The 21,327-nt window shown below is 55.2% G+C and overlaps 1 protein-coding gene across 13 annotated transcripts in view; it reads right to left on the bottom strand.

The window, feature by feature from the left end:
• The window catches only part of BRSK2 (BR serine/threonine kinase 2), a 250,755-nt gene that overhangs the window by 30,353 nt on the left and 199,075 nt on the right, over positions 1-21,327 (bottom strand). For 9 of the 13 annotated variants that reach the window (XR_005455664.1, XR_005455665.1, XM_038764291.1 and 6 more), the window contains 3 exons: positions 15,059-15,082; positions 13,294-13,354; positions 9,035-9,242 (listed from right to left, as the gene is read on the bottom strand). Coding sequence is in view for 9 of the 13 variants with exons in the window: in XM_038764291.1 (XP_038620219.1) it covers positions 9,035-9,242; positions 13,294-13,354; positions 15,059-15,082 (293 nt within the window). In the remaining 4 variants the exon portion in view is untranslated. The remainder of the gene's footprint in view (positions 1-9,034; positions 9,243-13,293; positions 13,355-15,058; positions 15,083-21,327) is intronic. The other 4 variants (XR_005455666.1, XR_005455667.1, XM_038764285.1 and 1 more) reach the window with 1 other exon arrangement.

Here is a 21,327-nt window from a genome sequence, read left to right as displayed (position 1 = left end):
AATAATTATGGTACTTAAGTGCTTACTATGTGCTAAGCACTATTCTAAGCGCTGTGGTAGATACAAGGTAATCAGGGTGTCCCACGTGGGGCTTGCAGTCTTAATCCCCATTTTCCAGATGAGGTAACTGAGGCACAGAGAAGCAAAGAGACTTGCCCAAGGTCACACAGCAGACAAATGGCAGAGCTGGGATTAGAACCCACATCCTCTGCCTCCCAAGCCCGTGCTCTTGCCACTAGGCCAAGGGAGGTGAGGGAATAGCTGGGGAAGGCCTCTTGGAGGAGATGCTAACTTGCTTATGGTGTCTCCATCTCACCCGTCTCGCCTCTGACTTCTTGCCCACATCCTGCCTCTGGCCTGGAACGCCCTCCTTCCTCATAACCGACAGACCATGACTCTCCCCGTCTTCCATGCCTTACGGAAGGCCCATCTCCTCCCAGAGGCCTTCCCTGACTAAGCATCCCTTTTCCTCTTCTCCCACTCCCTTCTGCATCACTCTGACTGGCTCCCTTTATTCATCCCCTGTCCCAGCTCCACGGCACTTATGTCCCTATCTGTCATTTATTTCTTTCTATTCATGTCTTCAGGACTCCGTCCTCTCCTGGTTCTCCTCTTATCTCTCCAGCCGTTCATTCTCAGTCCCCTTTGCAGGCTCCTCTTCCCCCTCCCATCCCCTTACTGTAGGGGTTCCTCAAGGGTCAGTGCTCGGTCCCCTTCTGTTCTCGATCTACACTCACTCCCTTGGTGACCTCATTCGCTCCCACGGCTTCAACTATCATCTCTACGCTGATGACACCCAAATCTACATCTCTGCCCCTGCTCTCTCTCCTTCCCTTCAGGCTCGGTTCTCCTCCTGCCTTCAGGACATCTCCATCTGGATGTCTGCCCGCCATCTAAAACTCAACATGTCCAAGACTAAACTCCTTATCTTCCCTCCCAAACCCTGCCTTTTCCCTGACTTTTCCATCACTGTTGACGGCACTACCATCCTTCCCGTCTCACGAGCCCGCAACCTTGGTGTCATCCTCGACTCCGCTCTCTCGTTCACCCCTCACATCCAATCCGTCACCAAAACCTGCCGGTCTCATCTCCGCGACATCGCCAAGATCCGCCCTTTCCTCTCCATCCAAACCGCTACCCTGCTGGTTCAATCTCTCATCCTATCCCGACTGGATTACTGCATCGGCCTCCTCTCTGATCTCCCATCCTCCTGTCTCTCCCCACTTCAATCTATACTTCACACTGCTGCCCAGATCATCTTTGTGCAGAAACGCTCTGGACATGTTACTCCCCTCCTCAAAAATCTCCAGTGGCTACCAGTCAACCTACGCATCAGGCAAAAACTCCTCACTCTCGGCTTCAAGGCTCTCTATCACCTCGCCCCCTCCTACCTCTCCTCCATTCTTTCCTTCTACAGCCCAGCCCTCACCCTCCGCTCCTCTGCCGCTAACTCCTCACTGTGCCTCGTTCTCGCCTGCCCCTCCATCGACCCCCGGCCCACATCCTCCCCCTGGCCTGAAATGCCCTCCCTCCGCACATCCGCCAAGCTAGCTCTCTTCCCTCCTTCAAAGCCCTACTGAGAGCTCACCTCCTCCAAGAGGCCTTCCCAGGCTGAGCCCCCTTTTTCCTCTCCTCCTCCCCATCCCCCCCACCCTACCTCCTTCCCCTCCCCATAGCACCTGTATATATGTTTGTACAGATTTATTACTCTATTTATTTTACTTGTACATATTTACTATTCTATTTATTTTATTTTGTTAATGATGTGCATCTAGCTTTACTTCTATTTATTCTGATGACACCTGTTCACATGTTTTGCTTTGTTGTCTGTCTCCCCCTTCTAGACTGTGAGCCCGTTGTTGGGTAGGGACCATCTCTAGATGTTGCCAACTTGTACTTCCCAAGCGCTTAGTACAGTGCTCTGCACACAGTAAGCACTCAATAAATACGATTGAATGAATGAATGTCTGCCATCCTCCCCTGTAGGCTGTATACTCATTGAGGGCAGGGAATGTGTCTGTTTATTGTCTTACTGTACTCTCCCAAGCACTCAGTGCAGGGCTTTGCACAAGGTAAGTGGTCCATAAATAAGATTGACTGAAAGAATGAAAGATGTGATTTTAATAAGGCTTTGAAGGTGGACAGAAGGAGGCCAGTTGAAAGCTGGACCTTTATTCCCTTAGTGACAAATGGAATCTTATTGATTTTAAAGTCTGTGATGGTGGCACTTTAAAGCGCTCAATCATCTCTCTCCCCCTCCTACCTCACCTCACCTCTCCTACCCCTCCAGTCCAGCCTGCAAACTCCCCTCCTCTAAAGCCAGCTTACTCACTGTGCCCCAGTCTCGTCTATCTCAGTGCTGACCCCTTTCCCACATTTTCCCCCTAGCCTGGAACTCCCCCCATAAACACCAGACCACCACTCTCTCCACCTTCAAAGAATTATTAAAGTCACATCTCCTCCAAGAGGCCTTCCCCGATTATGCCCTCTTTTCCCCGGCTCCTTTTCTCCCCTTTATCATCTACGTACTTCAATCTGTGACCTTTGGACATTTGATATTCACCCCAACCCCACAGCCCTTATGTACCTAGCTTGAAATTATATATTATAAATTACTTATTTATTCATATTAAAGTCTGTCTCCCCTTTGAGAAAGTAAGCTCGTTATGAGCAGGGAATGTGTCTGCTAATTCTCCTTCATTGTCCTCTCCCAAGGCTTAGGTCAGTGCTCTACACACAGTCAGTGCTCAATAAATGCCACTGATTGATTGATAGGGAGTTTGTCTTCCATTTCTGTCCCCGCCCAAGGGCTTAGTACAGTTCTCTGCACACAATAAGTACTATCGATTGATTGACAGATTGAGTGATAGAGCAGTGTGGTGGAGTGAATAGAGCATGGGCCTGGGAGTAGGAAGAACCTGGGTTCTAATTCCAGCTCTGCCATGTCTGCTGTGTGACCTTGGGCAAGTCACATAACATCTCTGGACCTCAGTTACCTCATCTGTAAAATGGGGATTGAGTGCTTATGTACATATCTGTAATTTTTTATATTCATGTTTGTCTCTCCCCCACCTCCAGACTGTAAGCTCGTTGTGGGCAGGGAAAGTGTCTGTTTATTGTTGCACAGTACTCTCCCAAGCGCTTAGTACAGTGTTCTGCACATAGTAAGTGCTCAAATACAATTGAACGAATGAATGACAGGGACCATGTCCAACCTGGTTAACTTGTATCTACCTCAGCTCTTACAATAGTGCTTGGCCCATAGTAAACACCTTAGAAGTAAGCGCTTAAGAAGAGAAGCAGCATGGTATAGTGGCTAGAGCATGGGCATGGGAGTCAGAAGGTCATGGGTTCTAATCCCGGCTTTGCTACTTGTCTGCTGTGTGACCTTGGGCAAGTCACTTCACTTCTCTGGGCCTCTGTTACCTTATCTGTAAAATGGGTATTGAGACTGTGAGCCCCACGTGGGACAAGGACTGTGTCCAATCTGATTTGCTTGTATCTACCCCAGCGTTTAGTACAGTGCCTGGCACATGGTAAGTACTTCAACAAATATCATAACTATTATTATTAATAAGTACCACAATAATTATGAGAAGCAGCGTGGCACAGTGGAAAGAGCACGGGCTTGGGAGTCAGAGGGTTCCAATTCCGGCTCCACCGCTTGTCAGCTGTGTGACTCTGGGCAAGTCACTTCACTTCTCTTTGCCTCAGTTACCTCATCTGTAAAATGGGGATTAAGATTGGGAGCCCCACGTGGGACAACCTGATCACCTTGTATCCTCCCAGCGCTTAGAACAGTGCTTTGCACATAGTAAGTGCTTAACAAATACCAAAATTATTATTATTATTGTTTATTGACTTATCCCAAGTGCTTAATACAGTGCTCTGCACACAGTAAACTCTCAATAAATATAATTGACTGACTGATCGTAAGATCTTATGGGCTCGGACATGTCTGCTAATTCTGATCTATTGTCCTCCTCAGCTCCTTACTATTGGCTTCATAGCTGTCCATCCCCTTGCCCCCTCGTACCTCACCTCCCTTCTCTCCTTCTCCAGCCCAGCCCTCACACTCCGCTTCTCTGCTGCCGCTAACCTCCTCACTGGGACTCGTTCTCTCCTGTCCCACCAATGACCCCTGGCCCACATCCTACCTCTGACCCCCCCGGGGTCATCCCCCGGGCCTGGAATGCCCTCCCTCTGCCCATCTGCCAAGCTAGCTCTCTTCCTCCCTTCAAGGCCCTACTGAGAGCTCACCTCCTCCAGGAGGCCTTCCCACACTCAGCCCCTTCCTTCCTCTCCCCCTCGTCCCCGTCTCCATCCCCCCCATCTTACCTCCTTCCCTTCCCCACAGCACCTGTATATATGCATATATGTTTGTACATATTTGTTACTCTATTTATTTATTTATTTATTTTACTTGTACATATCTATTCTATTTATTTTATTTTGTTAGTATGTTTGGTTTTGTTCTCTGTCTCCCCCTTTTAGACTGTGAGCCCACTGTTGGGTAGGGACTGTCTCTATATGTTGCCAACTTGTACTTCCCAAGCGCTTAGTACAGTGCTCTGCACACAGTAAGCGCTCAATAAATACGATTGATGATGATGATGACCCAGAATGCCCTCCCTCCTCACATCCAGCGCTTAGAACAGTGCCCAGTGCTTAGAACAGTGCCCAGCACTTAGAACAGTGCTTTGCACATAGTGAGCACTTAAGAAATGCCATCATTATTATTATTATCTGCCAAACTAGCACACTTCCCCCCTTCAAAGCCCTACTGAAGGTCCACCTCCTCCAGGAGGCCTTCCCAGACTAAGCCCCCCTTTCCTCTGCTCCTCCTCCCCTCCCCATTGCCCCCACTCTCTCCCCGCCCCACAGCACTTGGGTATATATGTACATATTTATGACTCTATTTATTTTATCAATGATGTGTATATATCTATAATTCTATTTATCTCTTTTGATGTTATTGATGCCTGTCTACTTGTTTTGTTATCTGTCTCCCCATTCTAGACTGTGAGCCCTGTTCACAAACTGTAAACTGTAAACAGACTGTGAGACTTTTGGGTAGGGATTGTCCCTGTTGCCGAATTGTACTTTCCAAGTGCTTAGCACAGTGCTCCGCACACAGTAAGCGCTCAATGAATATGATTGAGTGAATAAATGAAATGATAATAATAATAATGGCATTTGTTAAGCGCTTACTATGTGCCAAGCACTGTTTTAAGTGCTGGGGGATACAAGGTAATCAGGTTGTCCCGCATGGGTCTCACAGTCTTGATCCCCATTTTACAGATGAGGTAACTGAGGCACAGACAAGTGAAGTGACTTGCCCAAAGTCACACAGCTGACAAGTGGCGAAGGTGGGATTAGAACCCATGACCTCTGACTCCCAAGCCCGGTCTCTTTTTAGTTAGCCACGCTGCTTCTCTGATGATCTGCCCTTAGTGACCGCTCAATAAATACGATTGACTGATTAATTGATTGGTTAGGGAGTGGGGCCCAGCAGAAGTTTACTGTTCCGCTTAAAGGCACCACCCCCAGCCTTAAAGGAAATCCCCCTCCCGCCAGCCCAGTCCTGCTCTATTTATTTTACTTGCACATATTTACTATTCTATTTATTTTGTTAATGATGTGCATTTCGCTTTAATTCTATTTGTTCTGAGGACTTGACACGTGTCCACGTGTTTTGTTTTGTTGTCTGTCTCCCCCTTCTAGACTGTGAGCCCGTTGTTGGGTAGGGGCCGTCTCTGTATGTTGCCGACTTGGACTTTCCAAGCGCTTAGTACAGTGCTCTGCACACAGTAAGTGCTCAATAAATACGATTGAATGAATGAATGAATAAATCAGGAGAGGAGGCCCGGCCACGTAAATCCAGAAGGTGTAAAAACCCTCATTCTAATTTCGGCTCGGCCATTTGTCTGCTGTGCGACCTTGGGCAAGTCACTTCACTTCTCTGTGCCTCAGTTACCTTATCTGTAAAATGGGGATCGAGACTTTGAGCCCCCCGTGGGGCAACCTGATCACCTTGTAACCTCCCCAGTGCTTAGAACAGTGCTTTGCACATAGTAAGCGCTTAATAAATAATAATAATAATAATAATGGCATTTATTAAGCGCTTACTGTGTGCAAAGCACTGTTCTAGGCCCTGGGGAGGATACAAGTTGATCAGGTTGTCCCATGAGGGGCTCACAGTTTTAATCCCCATTTTACAGGTGAGGTAACTGAGGCACAGAGAGGTTAAGTGACTTGCCCAGCATCACACAGCTGACAATTGGCAGAGCCGGGATTTGAACCCATGAATTCTGACTCCAAAGGCTCTTTCCACTGAGCCACGCTGCTTCATCATCATTATTACCATTATTATTATTCATTCAGTCAATTGTATTTACTGAGCATTTACTGTGTGCAGAGCACTGTACTAAGCACTTGGGAAGGTACAATACAGCAATAAAGAGAGACGATCCCTGCCCACAATGAGCTCATAGTCTAGAGTTCACAGCCCTACATAGGGCAGGGACTGTGTCCAACCTGATTTGCTTGTATCTAACACAGTGTAGGCGCTTAACAAATGTCACAATTATTATGGAAGCAGTGTGGCTTAGTGGAGGGTGCACGGGCCTCGGAGTCAGCAGGGCCTGGTGCTAATCCTGGCTGCCACGTTAGCTGTGTGACCTTGGGCAAGTCACTCTACTCCTCTGGGCCTCAGTTCCCTCATCTGTAAAATGGGGGTTAAAAGTGTGAGCCCCATGTGGGACAGGGGCTCTGCCCAATGTGATTAACTTGTATCTACCCCAGTGCTTAGTACAGTGCTTGGCACAGAGTAAGCATTTAACAAGTACCATAATTATTATTAGAAAAGGAAGCGTGACTGGAATCCAAAGGTCAAAGGGGACAGGGGCCACTGCCGTGGGACCTTAAAGGGCCTACCGTGATGGAGATCTTAGTGGATAAGAGCACAGGCCTGGGAGTCAGAAGGATGTGGGTTCTAATCTGGCTCTCCTACGTGCCTGCAGTGTGACCTTGGGCAAGTCACTTCACTTCTCTGGGCCTCAGTTCCCTCATCTCTAAAATGGGGATTAAGAGTGTAAGCCCTAGGTGAGACAGGGATTGTGTCCAACCCAAGTATCTTGTACCTACCCGGGTGCTTAGAACAGTGCCTGACACATAGTTAATGCTTAACAAATATCATTATTAATATTATTATTACTATGGAAGCAGCGTTGCTCAGTGGAAAGAGCCTGGGCTTGGGAGTCAGAGGTCATGGGTTCGAATCCCGGCTTTGCCACATGTCTGCTGTGTGACCTTGGCAAGTGACTTAACTTCTCTGGGCCTCAGTTTACTCATCTGTAAAATGGGGATAATAATAATAATAATGGCATTTATTAAGCGCTTACTATGTGCAAAGCACTGTTCTAAGCGTTGTGAGCCCCACGTGGGACAACCTGATCACCTTGTATCCCCCCAGCGCTTAGAACAGTGCTTTGCACATAGTAAGCGCTTGCAGTATTGCTAATGAATTAACAAATGCCATTATTATTATTATTAATGCCTGGCATAATCAGTAGCTATTCCTGGCCCCAGGGGTGGTGGCTTTATGCAAGGCTACTTTACCATGTCTAGTGGGCAGAGCCAGTGATTGTCCCCCTCCACCCCTGCCCAGCCCCACAGCACTCATGTCCATATCCGTAATTTCATTTATTTCTATTAATGTCTGTTCTCCCCTCTAGACTGTAAGCTCGTTGTGGGCAGGGAACATGTCTGTTATATTGTCCTATTGGATTCTCCCAAGCGCTTAGTCCAGTGCTCTCCGCCCACAGTAAGCGCTCAGTAAACTCAATAAACACTATCGACTGACTGAGGGACTGTGAGAAGTTTGGGCTCCTAGTCTGGGCTCTGCCCCCCCTCTCTGGTCCCTCTAGACCGCAAGCTTGTTGTGGGCAGGGACTGTGTCTGTTTATTGTTCTACAGTCCTCTCCCAAAGGGAAGCAGGACACGCATATTGGATAGAGTCACAAGGTCATGGGTTCTAATTCCAACACCGCCACTTGCCTGCTGTGTGACCCTGCGGTCTACCCTAAGTCCCTCCCGCTGCAGGGGAAGCAGAATTGAGGGGGAAGTGGAGTGGGGGAGGCTCCCTTGTATCCTGCAGTTTCCGGCGGTGGCAGCGGGGCGACCCAGTAAGCTGCTCCACCATGACCGTTCAACCCAAGACCTCCCCCACCTTCCCACTCCCGGCAGTCTACCCTCAGTCCCTCCAGCTGCAGGGGGAGCCGTGTGGATGGGATCACCGTGGGTGTGGAGGGGGGCCGCTTCCTTTTAGACTGTGAGCCCACTGTTGGGTAGGGACCGCCTCTATATGTTGCCAACTTAGACTTCCCAAGCGCTTAGTACAGTGCTCTGCACACAGTAAGCGCTCAATAAATACGATTGATTGATTGATTGGTTGGAGGTGGTAGCGGGGAGATCCGAGGAAGTTGTGCTCTGGAGGCACGACCCAAGGCCCTCTCCCCTCCGGCAGTCTACCCTGAATCCCTCCGGCTGCAGGGGATTACCGCGGGTGGGCGGGGGAGGCGCCCCCTTTACCCTTCAGTTTCCGGCGGTGGCAGCGGGGCGATCCGGCAAGCTGCGCCACCAGGGCCGTACGACCCAAGACCTCCTCCCGCCAGTCTACCCTCAATCCCTCCAGCTGCAGGGGGAGCCGTGTGGAAGGGACCACCGTGGGGGTGGAGGGGGGCCGTTTCTGGAGAGTTGGTAGCGGGGAGGCCCGAGGGAGGTGGGCTCTGGCGGGGCGACCCGAGGCCCCGCCCCTCCCGGCAGTCTACCCTCAATCCCTCCGGCTGCAGGGGGAGCCGTGTGGAAGGGAGGGCCGTGGGTGTGGAGGGGGGCCGAAGCGGGGAGATGCGAGGAAGGGGGGCTCTGGCGGGGCGCCCCGAGGCCCCGCCCGCCCCCGCTCCCGGCCGTCGACCCTCAATCCCTCCGGCTGCAGGGGACCCCCCCTTCCCCTTTCCCTCTCCCGCCCGTTTACCCTGCAGTTTCCGCCTGTGGAAGCGGGGCGATCCGAGGAAGCTGTTCTTGATGGAGTTGAGCCTGGTCCTCCAGGGCACCCCGCCGATGCTGGGGCTGGACGGAGGCGTGGGCGTGGGGGTGCCCGCCGGGCTCTCCTTCGGGGTGTGCACGGGCGTGCCCTTGGGGGTGGGGAGGGGGCTGCCCCGAGGAGAGGGGTGAGGGGTCACCTGCAGCGGGGGGACACACGGCCGGGGGCCCGGGTCAGCGCCGGGGGGCCCGGCCGGGGGCGGCGGCGGCGGGAGAGGGGACCGCCCGGCCCGCACAGGTCCGTCGGGGGCCTGGCCCTCGGGCGCCGAAGCCTGCGGCCTGGGGGGCGGGGGCCGGAGGAGGTGGGGGGCCGGCTGGGGCGGCGGCCGGGGGCCGGGCCGGGGGTCGGACCGGGGGCCGGACCGGGGGCCCGCCGGGGGGGGGGCCCGGAAACAACCTCCGCGGGGGCTGCGAGGCGCCGGGGGGGGCACACGGAGGGACGGAGACACGGGCGCGGACAGAGAGAAGGGGGGACGGGGGAGTGGGGGAGAGAGGGGAAGGGGTTGAGAGAAAAAGCGGGAGAGGGAGACGTGAAAAGGGGAAGGAGAGGGAGAAAGGGGAGGGGGAAAGAGAGAGAGAAAGGTGTGAGAGAAAAGGTGAAAGAGGGAGACAGAAAAAGGGGGGAGAGAGGGGAAGGGGGAGAGAAGAGAGGAAGGGGAGAGAGGGGGAGAGAGGAAAGGTAAAGAGAGAGGAAGGGGAGGGGGAAGGATGAGAGAGGAAAGGTAAAGAGAGGAAGGGGAGAGGGGGAAGGTAAAGGGAGAGGAAGGGGAGAGGGGGGAGGGTGAGACAGAGGAAAGGTATAGAGAGGAAGGGGAAGGGGGAGAGAGGGAGAGAGGAAAGGTAAAGAGAGAGGAAGGGGAGAGGGGGAAGAGTGAGAGAGGAAAGGTAAAGGGAGAGGAAGGGGAGAGGTGGATGGTAAAGGGAGAGGAAGGGAAAGAGAGAGAGGAAGGGGAGAGGGGGGAGGGTGAGACAGAGGAAAGGTAAAGGGAGAGGAAAGGGAAGGGGGAGAGAGGAAGGGGAGAGAGGGGGAAGGGGGAGAGAGGAAAGGTAGAGAGGAAGGGGAGAGGGGGTAGAGTGAGAGAGGAAAGGTAAAGGGAGAGGAAGGGGAGAGGTGGATGGTAAAGGGAGAGGAAGGGGAGAGGTGGATGGTAAAGGGAGAGGAAGGGAAAGAGAGAGAGGAAGGGGAGAGGGGGAGGGGGAGACAGAGAAAAGGTAAAGGGAGAGGAAGGGGAAAGAGAGACCAAGGAGAGAGAGGAAAGACGCGGGGAAGAGAGAGAAGAAGGGAGAGAGAGAGAGAGAGAGAGGAAGGGGGGAGGGATGGGGCACAGAAAGGCACAGCATCCAAAGCACATTGGGAAAGCCACAGCACAAAAGAAGACGAATTGGGGCGCAAACCATCCATGGCGACGGGGGAGCCCCCGGGACCACCCAGCGCAGAGAGCGGAGATGGGGGAGGGGGGCGGGGGAAGAGGGAGAGGTGGGGGAGGGGGAGCGTGGCAGGGGGTGCGCAAAGAAACAAAAAGTTGGACGGACAGAAACAGGTAAAAAAGAAAAGAACAAAAGACGTGCAGTTAGCAGGGGGTCGCAGCAGCTTCGGGAGGGGGCACGGGGGGTGGCCCCCCCCAATTCCGGCCAGGTGGAGGCATGGGAGGGGGGGCACCAGCCCCTGCAGAACCACTGGAGGGAGGAAAAATCAATCTGAAATGCTGGGAGGAATGGCGGGGGGCGTGAACCAAGGAGAATGACACCCCCCCACACACACAGACACACACACACACACACCAGCTGATGACCACCTAAAAACCCGCCTCTTCCAGGAGACCCTCTCTGATCTCCCTGGGGCCGTGTCAGTCTTCCAGCGCTACCGAACTTTACAGAGGTTTGTGTGGCTATGATGGTCGCTGGATTTAGCTGAGGTCTGTATGTGATTGGTAATAATAATAATAATTATAATAACAATAATTGTGGCATTTGTTAAGTGCTTACTGCGTGCCAGGCACTGTACTAAGCACCAAGGTGGATCCAAACAAATCGGGCTGGGCATAGCCCCTGTCCCACGAGGGGCTCACAGTCTCAATCTCCATTTTACCAATGAGGTAACTGAGGCACAGAGAAGTAAAGTGGCTTGCCCTAGGTCACACAGGAGACAAGTGGCCGAGGTGGGATTAGAACCCATGACTTTCTGACTCCCAGGGGCGGGCCTGATCCGCTGTCATGCTACTTCTCTGGTCACTGGATTTAGCTGAGGCCTGTCTTTGACTGATCACCAGATTTAGCTGAAGTCTATCTGTGACTGGTCACTGGACTTAGCTGAGGTTTGTCTGTGATTGGTCACTGGACTTTGCTGAGCTTTGTCTGTGATTGGTCACTGGATTGGTCACTGGACATTGCTGGGGTTTGTCTGTGATTGGTCACTGGACTTTGCTGAGGATTGTGATTGCCCATAACATGCCCATGTCTCCCCCCCCCCCCATCCTAAAAGAACCCTCTCTTGACCCCACGGTTCCCTCCAGTGATTGCCCCATTTCCTTCCTACCATTCCTCTCCAAACGCCTTGAGAGAATTGTCACAAGTTCCTCTCCTCCAATTCTCTCCTTGCTCCCCTCCGCTCTGGCTTCTGCCCCCTTCACTTTACAGAAACCACCCTCTCAAAGGTCCCTGATGATCTCCTTCTTGCCAAATCCAACGGCCTCTACTCCATCCTCATCCTCCTCGATCTCTCAGCTGCCTTTGACACTGGGGACCAACCCCCTGCTCCTGGAAATGTTATCCAACCTCTGACTCTGTCCTCTCCTGGTTCTCCTCTTGTCTCCCTGGCCATTCATTCTCAATCTCTTTGGAGGGCACCTCCTCTTCCTCACACCTCTTAACTGTGGGTGTCCCCCAAGGTTCAGTTCTGGGTCCCCTGCTATTCTCCATCTACACCCACTCCCTTGGAGAACGCATCTGCTCCCATGGCTTTAACTACCATCTCTTTGCAGATGATTCCCAAATCTACCTCTCCAGTCCTGATCTTTCTCCCTCTCTCCAGTCTCGCGTCTCCTCCTGCCTTCAGGTCGTCTCTACTTGGATGTTCCTGCCATCACCTCAAATTAACAAGTGCAAAACAGAGCTCCTTACCTTCCCACTCAAACCCCATCCTTCCCCTGACTTTCCCACCACTATAGGTGGCACCACCAACCTTCCTGTCTCAAAAGCCCATAACCTTGGCACTATCCTCGACTCTCTCTCATTCCGACCCACAGAGTCAATCTATCACTAAATCCTGTCGGTTCGACCTTCACAACGTGGCTAAAATCCGCCCTTTCCTCTCCATCCAACCTGCTTCCGAGCACTTCTCCTATCCCATCTGGATTACTGTATCAGCCTCCTTGCTGACCTCCCTGCCTCCTGTCTCTCCCCACTCCAGCCCGTACTTCACTCTCCTGCCCGGATCATTTTTCTACAAAAATTCATTCATTCAATCATATTTATTGAGCGCTTACTGTGTGCAGACCACTGAACTAAGCGCTTGGGAAGTCCAAGTACAAAAATGTTCATTCCACATCTATCCCACTCCTCAAGACCCTCCAGGGGGTTGCCCATCTGCCTCCGCATCCAACAGAAACTCCTCACCTTTGGCTTTAAAGGCCTCCATCCCCTTACCCTCTTCTACCTCCCCTCCCTGCATTCTTACTACAACCCAGCCCGCACACATTGCTCCTCTAATGCCAACTGGACTTCGCCGAGGTTTGCCTGTGATTGACCGCTGGACTTAGCCGAGGTCTGTCTGTGTTTGGTCTGTCTGTCCAGTCAGAGACGATCATTTCGATTCGTCCTCTAACCCTTAAACTCATATCGGGTCTTTGATTTAACTCTGCTCCGGACTCCAGGAACCTGTGAACTTCTCGAGGCCAGGGAGCCTCGCTTGTAGTTCTGTTTGCTCTCCTGCTCCTTCGCCCTGTCCCCCCGTGGTTCCGGGGGCCTATCGTGGTGAGGCTGGCACTGGCTGTAGCCACTCTGACCACCCCCCAGCCCACCAAGGAGAACCCCCGGGGACTTCCTGCTGTTTGCCATGCTGAAACCAAAGCACGAATGGAAACAGCCAAGCACGGTGAGGCGGGAGAGGGGACGCAACAGCAACCAAAGCGGTGGGAGGGAAGGGGGGAAAGGAGGAGAGGGAGGGGAGGGGAGGAGGGTCTCCATGCTTACCCTGGGGCTGCTGAGGGGGCTGGTGGACAGGCCGGAGGATGCTCCGCTGATGGAGCGGGACCTGCGGAGACACAACCAGAAGCCACGACCCTCAGACGTCAACCCGGGGGCGGCGCGGGCATCGCGACGCCCCCTCCCCATCAGCTACTTCCCGTCCTTGCCTTTTTTGGGGGGGGCGAGGGGGGCTTCAGGAGGCGAGGGTCGGCGTCCCCTGGTCACAGGGGGTGGGGTGGGGAAGGAGGGTGGACGGACCCTCTCCTTGGGCGGCCCAGTCTGCACCCGCCCCCTCCCGCCCCCGCCCCTGGCCCGCCGGGGGGCACCCAACCACTCACCTGCTCTTCTCCCCTCTGAGCCGGGACCCTCGGAGCTGCCCAGTTCTAGACCCTGGCCCCTGGCCTTTGGCCCCTGGCCCTGGCCTCTGGCCCTTGGCCCTGGCCTTTGGCCCCTGGCCCTGGCCTCAGGCCCTTGGCCCCCGGCCCTGGCCCTTGGCCTCTGGCCCTTGGCCCTGGCCTTTGGCCCCTGGCCCTGGCCTCGGGCCCTGGCCTCAGGCCCTTGGCCCTGGCCTTTGGCCCCTGGCCCTGGCCTCAGGCCCTTGGCCCCCGGCCCTGGCCCTTGGCCTCTGGCCCCGGCCCCTGGCCTTTGGCCCCTAGCCCCTGGCCTTTGGCCCCTGGCCCTGGCCTCAGGCCCTTGGCCCTGGCCTTTGGCCCCTGGCCCTGGCCTCAGGCCCTTGGCCCCTGGCCCTGGCCTTTGGCCCTTGGCCTCTGGCCCCGGCCCCTGGCCTTTGGCCCCTAGCCCTGGCCCCTGGCCTTTGGCCACTGGCCCCTGGCCCCGGATCTTGGCCCATGGCCCTGGCCCCTGGCCCCTGGCCCCTGTCGGCGGCGGCGGGGGCGGCAGCACCCGGAAACTGGGTCAGGACCGAGCCCCCCCGGGCTGGTTACGACCCTTCCCCCCCGCCAGCCCCCCACGGCGGCCCCCATCCTCGCCGGATTCCCGCACACACGCCCGACCCAGCGCAACGCACACTGTCCGCTAGGGGGCGTCACCCGCGCGGGCGGAGCTGGGCTGAGCGCCCCCTCTAAATCCCCCCAAATTCGCCCCTGGCGGGGGGCTCGGCCTGCCCCCCCCCCCACCGAGCCCCCTTCCTACCCCCACCCCAGGCCCGGGGCTGCTGGCATGAGGCGGGGGGGCTGGGGAGGGGGTAGGTTACGCCCCCCTCGTCCCCCCTGTCGAGAGACCAGCGCGTCGAGGGGCAGGGGGGCCGAGGGGCAGGGCACAAGTCGCACGCCCCCGGAGAGACGCTCGAGAGACCGTGGGGGCGCCGGGCGGGCGGGGCCGGGGGGAGCCTGCCCCTCGGCCCCCTCCCCTGGCACCGTCTGACGCCCCAAACCAAGCTCAGGGCAGCCCCGGAGACCCCTCCCCACAGGGGCTGCAGCCCCGCGCCCTGACAGCGCCCCGCATCCGAGCCTACCGCACCCGCAAGCCCCCAACACGGGGGGGAGGGGGGGCAGACACCCCTCCCCCAGACCTAAGGGGGTAGGGGGGCCAGACACCCCTCCCTTAGACCAAGGGGGGGAGAGGGGCCTGACACCCCTCCCCCAGACCTAGAGGGGCCTTTCCCCAACATCCAGATCCCCAAGGAAAGAAAGAAAGCTCCCCGAGGGCGGGGGTTGGAGAGGGGGTCTGTCCCTCCCTCCGCCCCCTTATCTCGCCCCGCCCTCCTGCTGTCCACCCCCCAGCCCCGGGTAGAAACCAAACGGGCGCTTACCCCAGTGCATTGATACTGTCCGTCCTCGGAGGAAGGAAAGAGAAGAAGAGAGGCAGGGGGATGGGGGGAAGGGGGTTGGGGAAGAGGGGGCATGAAAAGCAAAGTGAACCACCAGTTCCACCAGCAAGTGTCCGGCCGCGGGAAACGGGGGAAGCCCACACCCCCGGGGGGACGGGGACAGTATTCTGGGGAGCAACTCCGCTGTAGCGTCCTCGCCCAAGCGCTTAGCCCAGTGCTGTGCACACGGTAAGCGCTCAATCAATACCATTGATTGATGGGGGGGGGGGTCCGGACCGGTTGGGAGGCAGGGGGGAGGGGGCCCCCTTTCCCACCCGTAATTCACCCCCGTAGGAGGGGCGAGGGGTCGGAGGAGGGGTGGGCTGCCTTAGGCTGCAGTGGCTTAGTGGCTACAGCCAGTCAGAAGGACCTGGGCTCTAATCCTGGCTCCGTCACCTGTCTGCTGTGTGACCTTAGGCAAGCCACTTCGCTTCTCTGGGCCTCAGCTCATGGGGATTCAAACTGTGAGCCCTACGTGGGACAACCTTTGTATCTTCCCCAGCGCTCAGAACAGTGCTTGGCACATAGTAAGCGCTTAACAGATACCATAATTATTATTACGTCTGCTGCGTGACCTTGGACAAGTCACTTGGCTTCTCCGGGCCTCAGTTCCCTCGTCTGTAAAATGGAGATTGGAGACTGTGAGCCCCACGAGGGTCGGGGACCGTGTCCAACCCGATTGGCCCAGCGCTTAGTACAGTGCGTGGCACATAGTAAGCGCTTAATAAATACCATCATTATGATTCGGGTCTGGGCTTGCCGGACCGGGCGGCCCCGGCCACTCCCCTCCCTGTTGTTACCCGCTGGTGGGCAAGGATTGTCTCTATTGCTGTATTGTTCTCTCCCAAGCGCTTAGTACAGTGCTCTGCACACAGTAAGCGCTCTATAAATACGACTGCAAGAATGAATTGGGGGAGAGATGGGGGAGGGGCCGAGACCCGGGAGGGGCACCGAGAGATGTGGAGAGAGAAAGAGGCGGACAGGTGGGAGGAGAGACAGAGACAGAGACAGAGACAGAGAGAGAGCCCTAGCAGAGAAAGAAGGAGAGACCCAGAGCCTGCAACCATGGGCGTGGGGAGTCCAGGCCAAAGAGAGATACAGAGATACGAGACAGAGAGACGACGGCGGCTCCCGAGACAACCGAGCGAGATCAGGGCCGGGCCGGGGCTGGGGAGGGGGTCTTAAAGATGCAGGAAAAACGCTTCCCCCAAACGGGAAATCCGAGCAGGGAGACGGAGGGAGGGACACGTGTGTGTGTGTGTGTGTGTGTGTGTGTGTGTGTGTGTGTGTGTGTGTGTGTGTGTGTGTTTTGGGGTGGGAGGATGGAGTTCCAATGGGGGAAGGGTGTGTGTGTGTGTGGAAGGGCCTGTTGGTTAATGCTAATAATAATTGTGGTATTTGTTAAGCGCTATGTGCCCAGCACCGTAGTACACGCTGTGGTGGATACAAGCTCATTCGGTCGGGTCGGACACGGTCCCCGGTCCCCCGTGGGGCTCACAGTCTTCATCCCCATTTTACAGATGAGGTCACTGGGGCCCGGAGAAGTGAAGTGACCGGCCCAAGGCCCCCCAGCAGGCCCAGCAGACATACGGCGCGGAGCCGGGATTAGAATGCGAGTCCTCCCACTCGGGAGGCGGGGGGGCCGAGTGTGGGAAGGGTGTGTGTGTGTGTGTGTGTGTGTGTGTGTGTGTGTGTGTGTGTGTGTGTGTTACCGTCGGGGGAAGGGCGGGTGTGTGTGTGTGTGTGATGGGGTGGAAGAGCAGGGTCTGAGTGGGCGGAAGGGTGTGTGTGTGTGTGTGTGTGTGTGTGTGTGTGTGTGTTACCGTCGGGGGAAGGGCGGGTGTGTGTGTGATGGGGTGGAAGAGCAGGGTCCGAGTGGGGGGAAGGGTGTGTGTGTGTGTGTGTGTGTGTGTTACCCCTGGGGGAAGGGCTTGTGTGTGTGTGTGTGTGTGTGTTTGATGGGGTGGAAGAGCAGGGTCCGAGTAGGGGGAAGGGTGTGTGTGTGTGTGTGTGTGCGTGCGTGTGTGTGTGATGGGGTGGAAGAGCAGGGTCCGAGTGGTGGGAAGGGTGTGTGTGTGTGTGTGTGTGTGTGTGTGTGTGTGTGTGTATGTGATAGGGTGGAAGAGCAGGGTCCGAGTGGGGGGAAGGGTGTGTGTGCGTGTGTGTGTGTGTGTGTGTGTGTATGTGATAGGGTGGAAGAGCAGGGTCCGAGTAGGGGGAAGGGTGTGTGTGTGTGTGTGTGTGTGTTACCGTCGGCGGAAAGGTGCCCATTCCCCCCCCTCCCGCGCCGAGGGGCCCCCGAGCCCTTGGCTCCCCGCGCCGAGCAGGGGGTCGCCGCCCACCCTGGGCCCGGGCCGGAGGGACGGGGGGCGAGGGCGGCCACGGGCCGGCCCGGACAGGCGGGGAAATACGGGCCCGGGGGTCGCCCACCTGCTCCCTCCTCCGTCCCCCGACTCCACCACACACTCACACAAACACACACACACGCGCGCGCCAAGAAAGCAGCGATCCGCCTAGAACTTGATCGATTGATCGATTGGAGTGATTGATCGAGTCAGAGACCGGGAGTAAGCGAGGCGAGATACTTCTGTCTAGGAATGCCTGTCTCCCCCCCGCCCCCATCCCTAGACTGCCAACTCGCTGCGGGTGAGGGGTGGGTCTGCTTCTTGTTCTAGCCACCTCTCCCAAGCGCTTAGTCCAGTGCTCAGCACCCACGAAGCGCTCAATAAATACGATTGATTGAAAGAATGAGTAAATGAATGGGGGAGGGATGATCCTGGCTCAGGGAACCCCCTGTCTGGAGGAATGGGGAGCTGGGATTTCTTAGTGGAGCGAGGGAGGGGGACATTCCTGGGTTTGGGGTGGCCCACCGTTCTTCCAAACCCACAGCTGATTCGGGTCGTGGAAGTGGGTGGGGGGAAGGGGGCATCCTGTGAAGAAGCAGGATGGCCACAAGTGGCTAGAACCCAGGACTGGAAGTCACAAGGTCCTGGGTTCTAATCCCGGCTCCGCCACATGTCTTTTGTGTAGCCTTGGTCAAGTCACTTCACTTCTCTGGGCCTTAGTTTCCTCATCTGGAAAATCGGACTTAAGCCTGTGAGCCCTACATGAGACAGGGACTGTGTCCAACCCGTTTGTCTTGTACCTACCCCAGTGCTTAGAACAGTGCCTGGCACATAGTAAGTGCTGAAAAAATATCACTATTATAATAATAAGCCCTCTCTACCCCACAGAGACGTCCGCTCTCTCGACCCCCTCCATCTCTCTCAGCGCATCCCACCCCACCTCGCCTCCCTATCTTCTCTACCCACTCTCAGTGACCAGATTACTGCTCTCAACCCCACCCTCTCTACTCAACTCAACTCGCTCGCTCCCCTTTCCCTTCGCCGCTCTCGTACCACTAACCCACAGCCTTGGATCACTGCCACTGTCCGCCTCCTTCGCTCTTACGCTCGAGCTGCTAAACTCTGCCGGCGAAAGTCTAAACACCAAGCCAAGCTTGGTCACTTTAAATTTATCCTTTCCTGCCTCAACTCTGCCCTCTCCACTACTCTCCACTGCCTCTGTTAGGCAAAACAATTTTTCCTCCCTTATTGACACCCATGCCCATCATCCCCGTCAGCTGTTCCGTATATTTAACTCCCTCCTCAGGCCCCCTGTTCCTCCCCCTCCTCCATCCCTCACCCACAACGATCTGCCCTTCTACTTCATTAGGAAAATTAACACCATCAAGTCTGAGCTCCCCAAAGACATCCCTCCCCCTTCTCTATCCCTCCCCCTCCCCCACCGCCGCTCTCAATCCTCTCCGCCACTCTCCCGTACTACCCAGCAGTACCTTCAGATGAGATCTCCTCCCTCAAGTGCCACTCCATCCACCTGTGCTTCGGACCCCATTCCCTCTCATCGTATGAAAACTCTCGCCCCTTCCCTCCTCCTCTCCTTAACTTCCATCTTCAACAGCTCACTCTCCACTGGTTCTTTCCCTTCTGCCTTCAAACATGCCCACGTCTCCCCCATCCTATAAAAACCCTCTCTTGATCCCACCGCCCCTTCTAGTTATCGCCCTATCTCCCTCCTACCCTTCCTTTCCAAACTCCTAGAGCAAGTCGTCCACACTCGCTGCCTCGAATACCTCAATGCCAACTCTCTCCTCGACCCCCTGAAATCTGGCTTCCGTCCCCTACACTCCACCGAAACTCCCTCTCAAAGGTCACCAATGACCTCCTTTTTGCCAAATCCAATGGCTCCTACTCTATCCTAATCCTCCTCGACCTCTCAGCTGCCTTTGACACTGGGGACAACCCCCTTCTCTTCAACACGTTATCCAACCTTGACTTCACAGACTCCGTCCTCTCCTGGTTCTCCTCTTATCTCTCTGGCCATTCATTCTCAGTCTCCGTGGGTTCTTCTTCCCCCTCCCAACCCCTTACTGTAGGGGTACCTCCAGGGTCAGTTCTTGGTCGCCTTCTGTTCTCCATCTACACTCACTCCCTCGGTGAGCTCATTCGCTCCCATGGCTTCAACTATCACCTCTACGCTGATGACACCCAAATCTACATCTCCGCCCCTGCTCTCTCTCCCTCCCTCTAGGCTCATATCTCCTCCTGTCTTCAGGACATCTCCATCTGGATGTCTGCCCGCCATCTAAAACTCAGTATGTCCAAGACTGAGCTCCTTCTCTTCCCTCCCAAACCCTATCCTCTCCCTGACTTTCCCGTCACTGTGGACGGCACGACCATCCTTCCCGTCTCACAAGCCCACAGCCTTGGTGTCATCCTCGACTCCGCTCTCTCGTTCACCCCACATATGCAATCCGTCACCAAACCCTGCCAGTCTCACCTCCACAACATCGCCAAGATCCGCCCCTTCCTCTCCATCCAAACCGCTACCTTGCTGGTTCAATCTCTCATCCTATCCCGACTGGATTACTGCATCAGCCTCCTCTCTGATCTCCCATCCTCCTGTCTCTCCCAGCTTCAGTCTGTACTTCACTCTGTTGTCCGGATTATCTTTGTACAGAGACGCTCTGGGCATGTCACTCCCCTCCTCAAAAATCTCCAGTGGCTGCCTTTCAACCTACGAATCGAGCAAAACCTCCTCACCCTCGGCTTCAAGGCTGTCCATCACCTCGCCCCCTCCTCCCTCCCCTCCCTTCTCTCCTTGTCCAGCCCAGCCCGCACCCTCTGCTCCTCTGCCGCCGCTCACCTCCTCACTGTACCTCGTTCTCACCTGTCCCGCCGTCGACCCCCGGCCCATGTCCTTCCGCTCTGGAATGCCCTCCCTCCACACATCCACCAAACTAGCTCTCTTCCTCTCTTCAAAGCCCTATTGAGAGCTCACCTCCTCCAGGAGGCCTTCCCAGACTGAGCCCCCTTTTTCCTCTCCTCCTCCCCATCGCCTAGGCCCTTCCCAACCTCCTTCCCCTCCCCACAGCACTTGTATATATTTGTACAGATGAATTACTCTATTTATTTTACTTGTACACATTTACTACTCTATTTTGTTAACGATGTGCATATACCTATAATTCTACTTATTCTAACAGTTTTGACACCTGTCCACATGTTTTGTTTTGTCGTCTGTCTCCCCCTTCTAGACTGTGAGCCCGTTGTTGGGTAGGGACCGTCTCTATATGTTGCCGACTTGTACTTCCTAAGCGTTTAGTACAGTGCTCTGCACATAGTAAGCGCTCAATAAATATGATTGAATAAAATGAATTATTATTCTGCCCCAAAGGAGCCACGGGGATTTTCGGAAGGGGGCGGGGTGGCACGGGGATTATTCACTCATTCATTCAATTGTATTTATTGAGCACATACTGTATGCAGAGCACTGTACCAAGCACTTGGAAAGTACAATTCGGCAACAGATAGAGACAATCCCTACCCAAGAACGGGCTCACAATGTATCCCGTGTCTCTCCCAGCGCTGCACTGATAGTGATAATAATAATAATAATAATATTTGTTAAGGGCTTACTCTGTGCCAGGCACTGTACTAAGAGCTGGGGTGGATACAAGCAAATCGGGTTGGACCCAGTCCCTGTCCCACGTGGGGCTCACAGTCTCAATCCCCCTTTTCCACATGAGGGAACTGAGGCCCAGAGAAGTGAAGTGACTTGCCCAAGGTCCACAGCAGGTAAATGGTGAAATGGTGGAGGTGGGATTAGAACCTACGACCTTCTGAGTCCCAGGCCCGGGCTCTATCCACTAC

Source organism: Tachyglossus aculeatus, chromosome 22 (assembly GCF_015852505.1).
Source record: "Tachyglossus aculeatus isolate mTacAcu1 chromosome 22, mTacAcu1.pri, whole genome shotgun sequence".
Lineage (NCBI taxonomy): Eukaryota > Metazoa > Chordata > Mammalia > Monotremata > Tachyglossidae > Tachyglossus > Tachyglossus aculeatus.
Note: the sequence above shows the minus strand (reverse complement) of the source record. Positions and strands in the feature narration are given on the sequence as shown.